This window comes from Ipomoea nil, unplaced genomic scaffold, assembly GCF_001879475.1.
Source record: "Ipomoea nil cultivar Tokyo-kokei standard unplaced genomic scaffold, Asagao_1.1 scaffold1280, whole genome shotgun sequence".
In the NCBI taxonomy this organism is placed as follows: Eukaryota; Viridiplantae; Streptophyta; class Magnoliopsida; order Solanales; family Convolvulaceae; genus Ipomoea; species Ipomoea nil.
In genome coordinates, this window is record NW_017617708.1 from 11,567 (window position 1) to 29,810 (window position 18,244).

At 32.9% G+C, this 18,244-nt stretch overlaps 2 protein-coding genes across 4 annotated transcripts; one reads left to right on the plus strand and one right to left on the minus strand.

Annotated features, from left to right (window-relative positions):
* Nucleotides 1–781: 781 nt before the first annotated feature.
* Nucleotides 782–8,156, minus strand: LOC109184685 (RNA polymerase II C-terminal domain phosphatase-like 4). Of its 3 annotated transcripts, none has more exons than XM_019334711.1 (9): nucleotides 7,917–8,156; nucleotides 7,305–7,534; nucleotides 5,695–5,780; nucleotides 5,347–5,462; nucleotides 4,823–4,994; nucleotides 3,880–4,169; nucleotides 3,071–3,259; nucleotides 2,932–2,970; nucleotides 782–1,298 (listed from the first exon to the last, which is right to left on the minus strand). In XM_019334711.1, the coding sequence occupies exons 2-9, from the start codon at nucleotides 7,520–7,522 to the stop codon at nucleotides 987–989; spliced, it is 1,422 nt and encodes a 473-aa protein (XP_019190256.1). In that variant the 5' UTR covers nucleotides 7,523–7,534; nucleotides 7,917–8,156; the 3' UTR covers nucleotides 782–986. The 3 variants fall into 3 exon arrangements, with proteins under 3 accessions (XP_019190256.1, XP_019190255.1, XP_019190257.1); XM_019334710.1 differs by having other exon boundaries at nucleotides 7,305–7,522; nucleotides 7,917–8,153; XM_019334712.1 differs by lacking the exon at nucleotides 7,917–8,156 and adding an exon at nucleotides 7,664–7,909 and having other exon boundaries at nucleotides 7,305–7,522.
* A 7,801-nt stretch (nucleotides 8,157–15,957) lies between these two features.
* LOC109184672 (cucumber peeling cupredoxin-like) lies at nucleotides 15,958–18,138 on the plus strand. Its single transcript, XM_019334693.1, has 2 exons — nucleotides 15,958–16,234; nucleotides 17,494–18,138. Exons 1-2 carry the CDS (start codon nucleotides 16,060–16,062, stop codon nucleotides 17,979–17,981), a joined length of 663 nt encoding a protein of 220 aa, XP_019190238.1. The 5' UTR covers nucleotides 15,958–16,059; the 3' UTR covers nucleotides 17,982–18,138.
* The last annotated feature ends 106 nt before the right edge of the window (nucleotides 18,139–18,244 follow it).

Consider the following 18,244-nt stretch of genomic DNA (forward strand, 5'->3'; position numbering starts at 1 on the left):
TTTATTAAACTAAATTGAAGATTAGCATCCCATAGTAAATAAATTAAATAAAATGTTAACTTGCCAACTATTGTGTAGTGTAATGGCACCGTTGTTATCATTCCAAATGAGTGATCATAAGATCAAATCTAAGTAATGAGGGCAATGATTCTTTGGCCTGAAAAAGTTTGAGACCATTTATTAATGGAAAACTGTTTTTTATTTTCGGTTTTCACTCTCTGTTTTCTAACACATATTTTTTAACATTTACTTTGCTTTTTTAGATTAACGTTATAAAATTAGCACAAATTTAATTTCGAGTGATTTTTAGATCTTATATTTAAAATATTTTTACATATGTTTGGTTTAAATGGAATAAATTTATTATTATTTTTTTACTTTTTTTTAGAAGATTTTTTTTTATTTTTTACTTTTAAGTCTAATATATATAAGATTTTTACATTTGATATCCGTGATAAGGGAAAGAAGATGATAATAAATGTTATCATAGTAATGTGGTTATAGTAGTGATATATAACCAAATAAATTATAGATGATTCTGTTTTTCATTAAGAAAAATAGTTTTTAAGAATGTTCATGTTTTCTAGTAAACTGAAAGATTATTTTAAATTTTCAAAATAGAAAACTGTGCTAATAAACATATTTTCGTTTTCTATTTTCCAATTCAATTCTCCTGGACAATTAGACAAAATTTTTTCCAATTCTCCTGAACAATTAGATAAAATTTCCAGTTAATAAACAGCCCCGTATAAGTGTTTCAAAAAAAAAAATGCAAATTTCCTTTCGCCCCAAAAAAACATACTTTTAGCCTTGTAGGTAAGTTCAAAGCCTTGTTCAACTAAGTTTCCGATTGGTTAATTACGTAACCTAGTCGTTAGACAGCAGAATAAACCAATCAAATGTTGTTTGTAAACAAAATGAATCGCTATCAATTACTCCGCTTAACATTTACAATTCAGGCATTTTCACGGATTCGACAAGGTTAACTATTTGCTGTTTGTTGTGCTAACTGGGAAATCCTCCTCGGGTTGCTTCTTCCATAGGTAGTTGGCAGCTTCGATCCATTTTGGATGGACTAAAAATTTATTCTGCTTCAGTGCCCAGCGTGACTTTTCAGTCCCGGCATCCAGTGAGACCACATGTGTGACAGACTGGTCGACTTCGGTGCAGCATGTGGCTCCTAGTTGCTCAGCCATTCTCCAAAGCTGATGACTTTCTGCCTTGTATTTAGTTGGGAAAACCCGGCTGAAAACGATTTTGCAACCTTCCAATACTTCTTTCCGGACTCCTTTTAGCACCTGTCATGACAATCGGAGAAAGAAAGGCTGGGTAAGAAACTTTTTACAATCTTTACAGGAAAAAATAAGTGTTTTAGAAGGCGCTTAGAGCTAGTCGGGCACCTGAGGGTGCCTAGAGCGCTGCCTAGGCAGGCAAGTAATAATAATAAGAAAAACAAAGCAATGTACACATTGCACACCAAAAATAAAAAACACTCGGCCAAGTTGGAAGACTCAAGAGCTGAGTTTGGCCGACTAATCAGCCGGCTGACTATGTTGGCCTAAGGGTAAAACCCCCTTGGCCTAGGGGTGCCAAAGTGGCCACTTAGGCAGATTTTTTCAATAGTGGAAAAAACTCTAAGGGGTCGTTTGGTTCACGGAATGTCAGATTACCTTAGGGAATGTTAGATTGCTGGATTTTTTATAGATTACTGGGAATGTTAGATTCCTGTGTTTGGTTAAAATTGGGGTATGTAATATAATCATGTTTGGTTTAGGGTTATCTTTTATACACACTATAATATCTTCAACATATTTTCATATATTTTAATAAATTTAAAAATTAAAATAAATAAATAAGATAGCGGTATCATATATAATTACATAATTTTAAAATATTAACTAAAATCTTGAACTTGAGAAACAAAATTATTTTATATGCTAACATAACATAATAAAAATAAAAAAATATATAATTACAAAAATAAATAAATAAATAAATAAATATATATATATATATATATATATATATATATATATATATATATATATATATATAATAAACTAACATAATCAAGGTTATCTTACATTACCTAAGATTTTGAAGGGAATCACATTCCCTTCAAAATCCCATGTGGAGGGAATGTGACATTCCTTGGGAATGTTATTCCCTAAGATAATATGAACCAAACACCGGAATGTGAGCTTTGGAATGTCACATTCCCTTAGTTATGTTATATAACCTCAACCAAACGCCCCCTAAGGGAGTGTTTGGTTCAAGGGATATTTGAGGTACTGTAACATTCTCAGGAATCTCATATAACCTAGAGAATGTGGGAGAATGTGAATTAAAAGCAAAAATTGGAAATCACACATTCACTTGAACCAAACAAAGGGAATCTAATATTACCTTATTCACATTTCTAAAGTTATATGGGATAACTTGAACTGAACACCCACTAAGAAAAAATTGTTAAGCAATACTTAGGCAATTTGTACAAGGAAAAAGCTGTACAGAATGATTCCTAAATAAAATGCTTTATGAAGAAATGCAGTGGACCCACTAGGCTTCTAGTCTATACTGAAACCCTTAGCAAAAGGTCTCAAGTTCAATTCCCCCAACCCCACATTAGATGCACCAATAAAAAGACAGTGTTGAGCATATATATATAATATATAAACATAAATGTGCAGTTTAACTATTAGACTAGGCTTCTAGTTAAGATGCAACACATCATTCAATTTGATATCAAAGCCAACCTCATGCCAAAGGCCATGGGTTTGACCGCATCACCGACAAAAAGAGACTAAAGTCCACATGTTGCTTGGAGCCCGTCAGTTGAGACGGTAAAATATTTTGTGACATGAATCACAAAAGGATAGAGCCAACTACAATTCATAAGTAATCAAAGTTGCACCACCAGAGACTTCTTACCTCTCTCACATCACGGTCTAGCATATTGTCTCTGCGTTTCTGAAAAAGAGGTTCAGACCAGTTTAATTAAGTGAATAAACCTTACGTCAAAAAAATAAAATTAAATACAGAAACAAAAGGCAGTATATATATAGGATACCTGGTCAAAAAAAATACCATGGATCCGTTTAAGAACTGCAAGAACAGTGGCAAGTGCTCCACTATCATCACTTTCATCAGCCTTCCTTTGTGAAAGTGATTTAGAGTCAAAGCCAAATTGCTTACAACTTGAAGCAAAAAAATGATACCTCTCCATAAGTATTAGATTCTCCTTGTGCTTTCCCCATACCTACAACAAAGAAGAGAAATTGTTCATTACTCTCATTTTGGCTTAACAAAAACTAAATTATGGAATGATGCTATTTGTACATACAATTTTATACACAACTATAACAGGTTGACTTGGCAAAGTCAAGTGTCAAAAGTATTCATAGAAAGTATCGTCTTGCATGCCATTGTTATGCTATCATTGGCCTATTACATGCCCCACATCTATCACTAGAGAAAGCGGTGCCCTGTGCACAATGGCTCACATCTCCCTTTAATTATTAATTAACCTGTGGATATAATAGTTTGTATTATATTGTGTACTTGTAAAGGATGAATGGGAAGGAAGATACATGAACAAGTTTTGATTTATAAACAGATTATGTAAAGCAAATTTGGTGCGATGAAGAGAAGTTTGAGGTGTAAGACATTAATCTACATGACTTTGCCAAGTCAGCTCATGTATTATTGTGCAAGCAAATAGCAGATTTCTAAGTTATGTAAGTAACACCACATACTAGATTGTAAAAGCTCATATACACTCAAGGAAATAGATTTTGTTGCAAGTTTCATATCCAAAAGTAATAATTTTAGCCTATGACACAACATTACAAGATAAGGCTTAATTATGGGATAAATTACCATTTCAGTATCATCAAGGATCAGGACAGCACTTTCTTGCCCTAAAACAATATCAAGGCCCTTTTGATGTCTCTGAGTTGAATCTCCCTGTGCAATCACTCTAGAATGGAAGTATACATCTCCAGGGTCAAGCAATTTTGCCATTTCTAGTGCATAAGGACGCTCACCCATTGTATAGATATACATCTCAAAAAAGTCACTTGCTTCTTTCAGAAAGTCGTGTACAAAGGGCCTCAACTTCGTCATCATGTAGATCCTGTCTAACCTAAAAAGGCTGCTTTTCAAAGCATCTGTTCATTGCAAGTTGACAATTAGTTGATAAATTCATCAATCTGGAATTATACATTTATACTAAACTGTACCGTCGTTTAAAAGACAAATATCTTCAAGTCTAGAAAGGGTTGGGATGGGGGGGGGGAGATATAAAATCATCAATTACTTGAATGGCCTATAGGTATATTTGGTTTATGGGATTAGAGGGGATTGGACAAATAATCCCTCCTCCCCACAATCCCATGTTCAGTTTATTTTATGCTTGGGATTATGTTAAAGAGTGGGAGGCGAGTCTTGGATATATGCTTTTGAAGAAGTTTAGTGAAGGGTTCATAATTCCCTCACTGAGCAACTTGAACAAAACAAGCCCTAAGAAAAGTAGAGAACTATGGAAAGTCCAGTAGCCATCCTTCAAACCAGCACTTGTGTAAGAAAATGGATGGGGCATGCATTTGCTGAACATGGTTTATTTTAACTTTTAACCATACTTTTCATCTTCGTATGAAGACGGGGAACAATTTTCATCTTTTAAAAGTACATAAGATCCCATGTTGAGGATAAAATCAACCTTATCAAAGTGATATGAGTAAATATATGAAGAAATAACTATATAAACACATAAAGGCAATAGATTACAAGAGGAGCACAAAAACTGAAAAAGAGGCCACACCAGGAAGAGCATTGTTTAGGTATTCTTCTTCAGCTGAAATATCTGAGAGCCTAGTTGAATTCAGTAATGTGTGATCTAAATCAAGAATCAAATACAGTTTTTTATGCTGTAGCAGATTCTTCAAGTCTTTTTCACGCAGTCTAGTAACCTCATCATGAGCGAGCCTTAAATTCTGCAAAGAATTGTTAAATATGAAAATCAGCTTATTTGATCAGCTTCAAAAGCATGAGCAGGATTTGCTAAAGTGCATGTATTTGGCTTACCACATCACCCTGGATACCCTAAAATATATGTTTTTGAAAATTTTATAGATTCCTAGTTTTGCTCTCCTTACACATGATATCCATATCATAGTTAGCATGGAAGGTTGATTACTTCATCAAAGATCTTTACAGCAGCTTTACAAAAATATGAACACTCCATGTTTATATGAAAAAAAAAGGTCTACCAAGAGAAAGAAAGAAACAAATTGCATAAGACATCAGTTTGATCAGAATGGAGATACCAAACTATCCAACAAATACCTTATGGATGTACCCAAATGAAACACCAGATTCATTGTCCACTAACTGCCCACATCGTATACACATTCCACCCATAACACCAGGATGTGTACACATATCCGTCTTAACTGAAACACCTGCAATCATTTAAATATTATGCAAAACAATGTCATCCACCAAACATACACATAGTTAATGACTTGATGTTAACAGGAATATATAACACTTTGTTATTCCCAAATAAATAGAATACTATGTATCAAAAGGATACCAGAAAAGTCTCGCATGAAAAATATTTTTTTTAATCTCTTTGAAAGTTTCATGGTGCTAAGACCTAATTTGATTCATAGAAGAGGGAAGCATGCCCACGTGAAGTCTCAGCTTGTTCTCTGTGAGATGTTGAACTCTCTGGATTCCCTGTGCCTTCATAGATTTCCACCTTGAGCCTTTTTATCCTACATAAACACAAATATTGAAGAAACAAGGAGATATCATTACAAGTAGCAGAATCATTGTAACCGAACATATCAACCCAACTCCCCCCAAACTCCTTAAAGTTCTGAAGCACTAACTAAAAAACAAAAAGCTGCACACAGGCATGACACAATAGGATTAGGTCTTACTGAGGGATTGCATAAGAAAAGTTCTATTAACAGCACTACATCATTTGAATTCACATCCAAAAAATGTCACTAATTTGAGATAAGGTGTGAAAAGACTATTTATTCGAAATTCAGTTGCACAGTTGCACTGCATCAAATACTTGTGTCATTCCTTGTAATGCCCCAGAAAGCAAGAATATATTGGGCTATACAATAAGTTTGGCTATTCTTTCAACAAACAAGCGAAATTAGTAACAATTCCGTAGAAAGAGCATTAGTCCTAAGGATGTGAGCAAGGTTTTAAAAGGCGGAGGCGTGCCTTGAGGCGTTTTGTATTTTGAGGCGAGGCGTAAGCCTCAATTTTTAGCCTCAGAATATATAGTAAGTTGTAATCCTCTAAATTAATCCTATCACAGTCCACAGTAGCACTACTGCCACTGCGGCAGTGATAGTGAAATGAGTGAATGAGTCATCTAACATAATATATATATACAAACTAGGGTTGATTTGGGTTGGGTTTTTTTGTATTGGGCTTAAAAAAATAACATTTGGACTCTGAAATATAAAAGAGCCTAAATAGCCTCCATTACCGCCTCAGACACGCCCTAAGGTGTGCCTGAGGCGTACGCCTCGAAGGGCTGAGGCGTCCTCTCACTTTGCCTGAGAGGCGGAAGCCTCAATGCTCAAACCTTCCGCCTCGCCTTGAGGCGCACCGACGCACCTTTTTAAACCTTGGATGTGAGTAATAGCAGTGATCAATAGGACAAAAAATTGGCTAGCAGAATGTCAGTAAATATGAATCTACTAAAATTTCAAAAAAAAAAAAAAACAGAACCCAAACTTAATAAACCTATCTGGTACACATGACCTTCCCCTGGGAAGGTTTCTCAAGACACTATATCAGTATGTCACTATGTCTGAAGCATTCTTTTAAGTAATACATGCCTAGAGGCAATGGATATATTTCCTTCTAGTCCATCCCCAAAACATTACTGTCATTAGCTAATTATTAAAATTTACAATCCCTAACAGAATTTTATCGTAAATATCACTCTCATATTCTCTATGAATTTGATGTGACATCTTTTATTCACTTTTTGTTAAATAAACTAAGTAAATCCGAGGGTTGTAATCATGGACCTAGCCAAACTGTACATGTTTTACACAGGGAAATACATTTAAACCTTTCTTCTTACACACATTTCAATTTACTCCTCCCAATCTAACAATTCATTTAAGAATAACTCAGACAAAATCCCAATCTATTATAAGACTCAATTTGGTTTCAAGCATTTAGACACTTTTTTTTTGAAATATGAACACAACTTTTTTTTAAAAAATCCATAATCAATAGAAGAGCAAAATATTTTCCATTACCTAGTAGTATCTGAGTTGTCTTTACTGCCATTATCTTCTTCCTGATCTTCATTTTCTTCTTCATCTTGTTCCTCTTCATCATCCTTCCATTCTTCCTCTTCCACTTCTGCTTCCAGCTCAGATGATGTGCCAGAAGCATTTTCCAACTCTTGATCTAAGAAGGCAGCAAAGTCATCGCTGCTGGACGAGTGCGCAGGGGAATCGGCCGCGAGACTCATCTGGCAAAACACCTCACACACACATTACGTGAGAACCTCACACTATAAAAGGCAGTTAATGCAACTAGTACACAGACGAACTCCATAACAAACTCCGAGAAATCCAAATTCAAAACACATCAAAGGCTCATACGCGCTTACAAATGAGCAGATGATCCCGGACTAAAACATATACGCATTAAAACTATGATAACGAAGCCATTGTCACCTTCACGGAATCAAGAGGTTTTAGGAATTTCACTTCCTTTAGCAATTACAGTCCATTTTTGTGCATGCGAAATTATAACAACGTCGAATTCCAATGCAAGCATAAATCAGTACACGGATGAGGATTAAATTGGTGCGATATACATGCGCAAACAGTGTCCAAGAGCTTGGATTTTGCAGGTCTTACCTGAGCCGAAGAAATCCAATTGCTCCGATTTATGCGTATAGAATCAAATCAAATGCTTGAGAAATGTCGGAAGAGATTATCCGAACAGGCCTATTTACATTTTACAGCCTATAGGGTTTGTGGGTCGTCGTATAAACTTCCTAAATTCGATTGGTTTCAGCTGGATTTTAACTGGATTATACTGTGGGCCGGGTATGAGAAGCAGGCTCGGCCCAATAACCTAGCAATTACTAATTACTAATAAGGTTAATAGTACTAAACATGAGTATGGCCCAAATAGTTAAAGGGGGAACGTTATGCTCGAATCATTATTATGTGGACCATGGTCCACACAAGTTGTGAGGACCATATTTTGTCTAGTGTAAAATAATGTATACTTAGTAAAAAATAATGTACATTCAGTACAAAAATAATGTACATTGTATTTAGGGGATGTATATTATTTTTGTTCTGAGTGTACATTATATTGTATAATGTATATTCAGTACAAAAATAATGTACATTTAGTATATTAAAAATGTACTTTTTGTTATGGTCCACATAACATTGTATGGATCATGGTCCACACAATAATTTGCCGTTATGCTCAATGGCAAATTATGTTGTGCATCCGTATGCACCATGCATGGTGCATACGGATGCAAAAACGACGTCGTTTTGCATAAAACGCGCGCCCTATTTAAAAAAAAAATCAGTTTTGATTCCCAGCAACAACATTATGTTATTCATTTTTAGTTCATTCATTTTGGATTTTTTAGTTATGAAATTCTGGAAGTGTAGTTATTCAATTCTGGAAGTGTAGTTATGCAATTATGGATGTGCAGTTATGAAATTATGGATGTGTAGTTATGCAATTCTTGAATTATAGTTATGCAATTCTGGAAGTGTAGTTATGCAATTCTGGAAGTGTAGTTATGCATGGTGCATACGGATGCACAGCATAACGCTACATGCTCAATCGTTATGCTATGGACGCGTGTCCAGCATACATGCTGGACACGGTTACGATGCCGTTAGTGGCACCGTTCTCTTCTATTTTTTTATTTTTTTTTTTTAATTTCAGACCACTTTGTTATAGGAGTATATGTTCATAATTGTATCACTATATGTTCATAATTGTAAGTTCATAATGTCAGAGATTTATGTTCATAATTGCATAAGTGTACATTCATAATTGCATAACTGTAAATTCATAATTTTCGAAATTCTATGTTTACAATTTTGGAGCTCTATGTTCATAATTGTAAGTTCATAATGTCAGAGTTCTGTGTTCATAATTCCATAACTTACATTCATAATTCCATAACTGTACATTCATAATTCCATAACTGTACATTCATAATTGCATAACTGTACATTCATAATTCTATAACTGTACATTCATAATGCCACAAACAAATAACGTCGTTAACGGCGAGACAAAATCAATTTTTTTTATCTGGAAGGCCGCGCTTTCCCTTAAAACGACGTCGTTTTGGACTCAGCATAATTTGCCCGTTATGCTGTGCAACCATGTGCACTATGCAAGGTGCGCACGGTTCCAATTTATAATTTCTATAATGTAGATTCATAAAATCTATATTGTAGATTCATAATTTCTAAATCGTAGGTTCATAATTTAAATATAGTAGATTCATAATTTCTATACAGTAGATTCATAATTTCTATACTGCAGATTCATAATATCTGTACAGTAGATTCATAATTTATGTACTGTAGATTCATAATTTCTAAACTGTGTAGTTATCAAATTATGAACATATAGTTTTGTGATTTGTGAATACAAAGTTCAACAATTGGGAATATGAACATCGAAAATTATGAACATAAACTCTATAATTATGAACATATAGCTCTATCACATGTTCACAAATCTAATACTGTAGATTCATAATTTCTATACTGTAGATTCATAATTTAAATACAATAGATTCATAATTTCTAAACTGTGCGATTGCGAAGAGAGAATGGAATGTTTGAATGCGAAAGGAAACCGCCTAACGCTGTTAACGACAATGAAAAATGATTTTTTTTTTTTTTTATATTAGGAACGACATCGTTTTGCAATAGTGTGCATCATGCATGGTGCACACGGTTGCACAGCATAATTTGCCGTTAAAGGGCAGTCATTATGCTTTGGAACCGTGTCCACCATGCAAGGTGGACACGGTTCTATGTTCATAATTACTAAACTATATTTTCATAATTATAAAACTATATATTCATAATTTTTGAATTTCATATGTATAATTATTGAACTCTATATTCATAATTACAGAAGTCTATGTTCATAATTACTAACTATATGTTCATAATTTTAAAGCTATATATTTATAATTTTTGAACTTCATATTTACAATTATTGAATTTTTATATCATAATTGTAAAACTGTATATTCATAGTTATGTTCACAACTCTATGTTCATAATTATAGAATTATATGCTCATAATTTTTAAACTATATATATTTATAATTGTGAACAATTTTGGAACCGCAAGGTGACACGGCTCCACACCATAATTTGCCGTTAAAGGGTAAGTGGTAAACTTTTAAGGCTCACTCGCAAGTAGTTATGCTGTGCATCCGTATGCACCATCATACGGATGCAAAAACGACGTCGTTTTATTAAAAACACGCGTCTCCCCTTTAAAAAAAAAAAATTCAGGTTCGATTCCTAGCAACAACATTATGTTGTTCATTCATTCTGGAATTTTAGTTCATAGATTATGGAATTTTAGCTCATTGATTCTGGAATTATAGTTCATCGATTCTGGAATTGTAGTTCATCGATTCTGAAATTTTAGTTCATAGATTCTGAATTTTTAATTTATTCATTCTGGAATTTTTAGTTCATAGATTAGATTCTGGAATTTTAGTTCATATATTCTGGAATTATAGTTCATCGATTCTGAAATTATAGTTCATCGATTCTGGAATTTTAGTTCATATGTTGTTGCTAGGAATCGAACCTAATTTTTTTTTAAGGGGAGATGCACGTTTTTAATAAAACAATGTCGTTTTTGCATCCGTATGCACCATGCATGGTGCATATGAATGCATAGCATAATTTGCCCTCACTCGCATCTCATAATGATTGCATCTCATATCTTTCCTACTACGATGTGAGTATGTGCTATGTGGAAAATTAAGGCCCAAATAGTTACAAATAGTTAATTAAAAGGCAATACTCTGTCTGTCTAATTTTAGGTGTATGCTTTGATTAACAAGGTTTGGTTTTAATTATTTACATATTAATTATTAAAATATTCAGTATTAGTACATAAAATTTAAATATTTAGCAATTATATTAAAAGTAACATTAAACATACCAAACAAATAAATTTATAAATTATAAGAAAATAAGTAAAGAAAAAAATTTGTCTGACTACTAAATAATAAGTATGACAGATAAATTAATATAGATGAAGTAATTTATAACAATACTTCTCTCAAAATAAATTGTTTAATTAAATAGACGAATATATATTTATTGTTGGAAAGATTATTAAATTTTTACATTTTAAGTTGTTATTTTGATCGAGGTATTAATTTAAGGGAAGTGTTGAAAAAAATAGTTTAAAATTGCATAAAATGGCATATTAAGTGGTTATTTTTGTGGTACAATTATTAGTGGGGTCCACTTCCGATTTGAGTCGGGTCAAAGTGGATTTGGATTCTTCGTAGTGAGACGAAGAGATTGATATATTATACGCTCAAAACGAATAATGAGTGAATGAGATATTGATTCTCAAAGTAGACCCATTTGAGTTGAAAAAGTGAAGGAAAAAAGCTTGAGAGTAGCTTTTTGTCTCACATTGGTTTGGGAAGTGAATTTGCACCACTATTTATACAATAGCATTTCTAAGACTTATTGAATTATATAGCATGGAAGTTCTCTCTCTCTCACGCATGGGTGCAAATCAAATTCCAAAGTGAGCCTCTAAATCGAGTTGGAGGATTCGGCCAGTTACAAAATTAATTCTTTATTAATTACAATTTTAAAATTTGAATTGAAGTCTTAGTTAGTGGCCATGTTATTTCAAGTGTTCCAAAAATTGGCTTTATGTCAATTTTAATGGCCATAATGAAAGCTATTTAACTCCTTCAACCCTTCAGGGATCAGAGCAACAGAATTTTCATCACAAGAAATCATAGTTTTTTCCAGCTCCAAAATCTCTGCTTCTACTCCATTCTTAGTCTAATTGTGTTCGAAGTCTTGCTCTAGTGCGCTGGGTTCAAAGATTGGGTGCTCAAACGATTGAACCGTAGTACGTTTTATCCTCAGAAACCGAGACTACAACGCTCTTAGCACTTGTGGGAGATAGCAAATAAGGTTTTAATGAAAGAGTGTTTCATTCGACTCGTACCAAACATCTTTCCCTCGGTATCCTTTCGTTCTTCCCACCATATCTGATCATCCTTCTCAAAATTTCCATAAAAATAATAATCTTTTCGTAGGATTATTATTGGGATTTTTCAATGATATATCCAATAGAAAGTCCACTTTAAATTTGGGTCGAGTCAAAATGTATTTAGATTTTGTCAATTGAGATGATAAATTTCATGAATTTGATATGTTATATGCTCAAAATAGACAAATGAATGATAATTCATTCCAGAAGTGTACTAATTAAAGTTGAAAATAATAAAAACTGAGAAAACTTTTAATCATTGTTCTATATTGAAAAAACTTGTGAGTTTGCACTAATAAAAATATTAAAGAGTTAATACCCAAAATCGTCCTCGACTATAGTGGTTTTTCTCAATTTCGTCCTAAATGACTTTGGTGACCTAATATCGTCCCAGACTTTTGTGTTTCGCTCAATTTAGTCCCAGACTTTTGTGTTTCGCTCAATTTAGTCCCAGACTTTTGTGTTTTTGCTTAATTTAGTCCCTCATTTGTTATTATGTCCATTTGGTGTTAAATAAATAGACAATTCAGTAATTTTAATATTGACATCTCTTTACTCATAGACATGTGAACTGCGAAATTCCTTTTTTTTTTTTACGAATTACTCCCAGAATTACTCCTAAAATTGCGAATATAAAATTTGATTTGCAGGTCCGGGAGTAATTCTGGGTGTAATTCGTACAAGAAAGAGGAATTTCGCACTTCACAAGTTGAAAGTAAAGAGAAATCAATATTGACATTACTGAATTGTCCCTTAATTTAACACCAATTTGACAGAATAACAAATGGAGGACTAAATTGAGCGAAACACAAAAGTCTGGGACGATATTAGGTCACCAAAGTCGTTTAGGACGAAATTGAGAAAAATTATTATAGTCGAGGACGATTTTGGGTATTAACTCAAATATTAAATACGGAGTACTATTTAGTCAGGAAAGGCTTTTAATTAGTAATTGTCCCGCATTAGAAAAGCATTTAAGTTTACATTAATATAATTTACTCATTATGCACCTTTAAATAATAAATGCACATCCTCTTCGTCACTCAAAGGTCCTGTTTAGTAAAATAGTTAGTATATTAGTTAATTTTGACTTGTTTGATTTGGTTAAACAATTAGTGTTTGATTAGTTAGCTTTTTTAACAATTTATTGCTCCAAACAACTAAAATTCAAAAAGATGCTCAAAATAACTTGTTTGATCAATTTTTTTTTTAAAAAAATTATTTTGTATGTAATCAGCTAACAACTAATTTATTAAATATTTTTCTAAAATCAACTAATATTATCAATTAGTTAAACTCACTAACACAATCAGCTAACATGTATTACCAAACACCCCAAAATATACTAATATATCTCGAATGAGTTAATTCTAGCAATGGTCCTCCGACTATATTGATTTTCCAAAATTAATCCTCGACTTTTAATTTGGACACTTTACATCCCTTAACTTTCAATTTCTTTCAAATTGAGGTCCTTTCGTCAGATTACGGTAAAGTGGACCTTAAATAAAAGGGTAAAATAGTCATTTCATCTGCCTAATGTATAATTCTTCATATTCCTTCCTTGTATACGCGACTTCGGACATTAGATTCACTTAATTGCTTAATCCGTAATGAAATTTTATTCTTCGAGTGGATTTAGGGATTAAGCAATTAAGTAAATCTGATGTCCGAAGTCGCGTATACAAGGGAGAAATACGAAGAATTATACATTAGGCAGAGAAATGACTACTTTACCATTTCATTTAAAGTCCAATTTACCGTAATCTTACGAAAGAACTTCAATTGGAAAGAAATTGAAAATCAAGGGACGTAAAATGTCTAAATTAAAAGTCGAGAACTAATTTTGAAAAATCAATATAATCGGAGAACCATTGCTGGAATTAACTCTAATAAGGATAAACTAATACTCCGTAGTCCGTATTACATATTGGAGCAATTGACATCCAAAGGCGAAATGTGGATTTAATCGGTATTCACATGGGCATGAGAATTATCGTAGCTGTAAAGCACCGACGGAATCGGCTCCCAAGAGTGTATTTTTTAGCTACCGGGACCACAAGGGGCATTTCGCACGTGACTAGCACATGCCCCCTCAGTACTTCACGACACACGTGTCATCATCAGCAGCACTCTCCGTACTTCAACACACCGGCAAGGCGGCAACAAGCCAAAATGGACGGTTTAGTAACCTGTTACCGTAAATGGTTTGCATTTTTTTAGTTGATAATTTAATTATTTTGTTTAAAACACAAGTTCTACTTTTTTTTTTCTTTTTCTTAAATCACATATATGAATTTCGTCAGATTAATTCTTAAACTTTATGAAGCTGAAAATAAATTAAAGGTGTGTTTAATTTCCACATGTGAATCAAAATCAGAATAAGAATTAAATACTTGATAATGGTATAAGTTTTAGTGAAAGTATTTTGTATGTTTGGTAGTAAAATGAAAATGGAATGATTGATATTGGTTGTGTATGACCCTATAATGGGTATAAATATTTTGAAAATACAAAAATAAAAAATCAATACAATTGCACATAATATAATGATATCCAAAGCACCAATATGAGCAAAGAAAATCATAATACAAATCTAAAAACTCAAGTCCAAATTTAAAATTATATTATTAATAAGATGGAATGATACTTTTTTACGTTCATAATTATAATACTAACTATACTTTTGATTCCCGTTCATAATGTGTAAACCCATGAACCAAACTGTGACTTTGTTTGGCAGAGTTTATTTAGGAGCTTACAGCTTATTTTAAGTTACTAATAAGCTATAAGTTCTGTTTGATAATGTTCCCAAAATAAGCTCTTAGCTTAAAATAAGAGCTTATTTTAGAATGTTACCTTAGGTAGCGTTTCAAAATAAGCTCCTAGCTTCCTATTTTTTTTTTTTTCTATCTTTATTCTTATTATTTTAAAGAAATGACATAATTTACCCTTCCCAATTAAAATCATTTTCTCTTCTCATTTATCCGCAACTTTCACCGCAAATATTATTATTATTATTATTATTATTATTATTATTATTATTATTATGAGATTTGCAACAATATTGCTACTTCATTATGAGATAATAGATCATGATTATGCTAATAGTTTTATTTCAAAATGTTAATTTTTTAAAAGACAAAATGTTAAATTTTAATATGTAAACAAACTAATTTAAATTTTATTAAGATGTTTTTTTTAGTCTTTTTACATTTAACAACTTATCAAAAAGCTAATTTTACCAAACAATTTCAATCATAACAGCTAGTTTAACAACTCTTCAGTTTTCAGCTCCGAATTTATAGCTTTTCAGCTTTCAGCCCCTAGCTTATAGCGTTTCAGCTCCGGGGGTGTAGATAGATAAGATGGAGGACCAAAAGGAAAAAAAAAAAAAAATCCTTAAAATATGCTATATTTTGACGTTAAAACAAGGATGAGTACAAGTCACAGGTGTTAGGGGGACCACATTTGGAAAACACATGTTACCCGGCCAACTAACCCAAGACTGAGAAAGACAGTTGCGGATTAAAGCATTCACTGTCATTTTGGTAATTGTGAAGAGGCGGCAGGCAGGGCAATAAACCGATAACATCTAACACTGACACAAACTAAGTTGCCTTTATTCCTGTCTTCTCCATCCTCACACCAAATCTCATCTTCCACTCTCTCTCTCTGTGTATCTCTGCGATTTCACAGATCAGACTCCCTGAATCGTGCGACGATACGATGTTGTTCCTCGTCTTTGGTTTGTTTGTTGTTTCCCGGCTGTCGGGATCCGCCGAGGCTTACAAGAATTACACGGTGGGCGACTCCTTGGGTTGGTATGACACCCTTGAAAAGTCCTCCGTCAATTACCAGAAATGGGTCTCCGGCAAGACCTTCTCCCTCGGCGATTTCCTAAGTATTTCTCTCTCTCTCTCTCTCTCTTCATATACAAACTAACGCTTTCGTTTCTGTTTCTTTACTAATCATTAAATTTCAAGGATTTTATGATTGTAGTGTCTCAGATATATATGATGCTTGTTTGTCTAAATTTTATCTCTCTCTCTCTTTTAATTTGTTTGGATTTTTATAGTGATTTAGAAATTGTTTGGATTTTTTGTTTTTTGAAAGGGAAATTGTTTGGATTTTTATGGTTAGAAACACATATATTATTGACATTCATTATACTAGTTGCTTAAATTTTATTAGAGTTTAGGGGTTTAAAATTTGCATCTTTATTTACTAAATTGTGGAATTAAAATGTAATTTATTGAGTAGAAAAAGAGATATTAGATGTAAATTTTTATTACTATTTAGATTTTAAAAATAATAATAATCGTAAAATTTTACAAGATTTGACAACATCACTTTAATATTCAGTGTTCTAAAGAATAATTATATTAACCACAAAAAAAAAAAAAAAAACAAAAACAAAAATTAAATCACCACTTATTAAATACTTAGCAATTAAAAGTGGTGATACTTAGCTTGTAACACAAAAATTAAATTTACACCTACACCCTTTAACTTAGGAAGAAGAAATAGCAACTTTTCCTTTAAAAATTGTTACTATAGAAGTGCCGACAATTATAGTAAACTGCTTTATTACTATTACTACGTACTTTTCACTTAGATTTGGTTACTAAAGTAGTAAAGTAGTAATGATTAGTGACTGGGAGGGTGCCAATAACCTGGTTAGTGGCACGACCACAACAATTCTTGTGAGGATAATATTGACTATTTATGTTTCAATAGATTGAGAAAGTAATATTAAAAAAAAAATGACCTTCATTGATGAAACCACTAAACTTATTCCTCACTTATTGAATAACTATGACCCTGTTTGATAAATGAAGGGTAACTGATTGTGTTAATTAGAGGGTATAACTGTAAATTAGTTGTTAATTGATAGCTGTTTGGTATAATTTTCTTTCTCAAAAAACTAATTGAAAAAGTTGCTTTGAATAGTTTTTTGAATTTTAGCATTTTGAAGTTACAAAAAACCAATTAACCAAACACTTATATTGATTTTTTAATTAAATCAAAAAACTAATAATGATTAAATAGCTAGCATTGACTGATAAAGTAACTATTTTACGCTTTTTTGTCATTTGGTTTGTTTTTCTATTTATTATTATTATATATTTATTGATTTTTTTTTTTTAATTTTAAACGCAGTATTCAATACTGACACCAACCATTCCGTTATCCAAACGTACAACTTCACCACCTACAAACGCTGCAACTACGAAGACGACGATAACGCCACTCAGTGGTCATATTCCGACCCTTCCGCCACATCGCCGCAGCCGACCACCGTGCCGGTGCCGCTTATGAAGCTCGGGATGACGTATTTTTTCTCCGGCGACTACGACGGCGAGCAGTGCAAGAACGGGCAACGTTTCAGAGTAAATGTTACATACGGTCAAGGCTTGCCGCCTAGCCTCAAAACCCCCGATGAGTCACCGGCGCCGGTGAGCCCCCAATCCGGCGACGATGATGCCGTGCCGGACACCTTGGTGCCTGCTTATTTCGATAACCCCCGAAACGTCAGTGATGATGATAGTGAGCCGTCTGGTTCGGTTTCTTTGGTAGCTTTTTCTAGATTTTTTGGTGCCTGCTCGTATGGGATCTTAGTTGTCCTGGGCCTAGCTTGTATTATTTGATTGCTTTTTTTTTTTTTTGTTTTTGTTTTATTATTATTATTTTTTCCTTTTCCATGCAGGTTACAAATATATATCTATATATTCATGTATACTTGTTTCTAAGAAGATTTGGAGGGCAGAGTTGTATTGTGTTCATATTTGATATTTAATTTTAATATATTATTTTTTAAATTTTTTTCTATTTATATTTAAACTAGCATGATACCGGTGCGATATAGTTTTAAACAACAACAATAATAATAATAATAATTTTATATAATTTC

Excerpts from the sequence above, each read along its gene's own strand:
- LOC109184685 (XM_019334711.1), bottom strand. The coding sequence starts at position 7,522 with ATGAGTCTCGCGGCCGATTCCCCTGCGCACTCGTCCAGCAGCGATGAC. Across the intron at positions 5,463-5,694 it reads AGAACAAGCTGAGACTTCAC|GTGTTTCAGTTAAGACGGAT; the intron begins GTGGGCATGCTT and ends AAATGATTGCAG. Across the intron at positions 3,260-3,879 it reads TCCTTGATGATACTGAAATG|GTATGGGGAAAGCACAAGGA; the intron begins GTAATTTATCCC and ends TCTTTGTTGTAG.
- LOC109184672 (XM_019334693.1), top strand. The coding sequence starts at position 16,060 with ATGTTGTTCCTCGTCTTTGGTTTGTTTGTTGTTTCCCGGCTGTCGGGA. Across the intron at positions 16,235-17,493 it reads CTCCCTCGGCGATTTCCTAA|TATTCAATACTGACACCAAC; the intron begins GTATTTCTCTCT and ends TTTTAAACGCAG.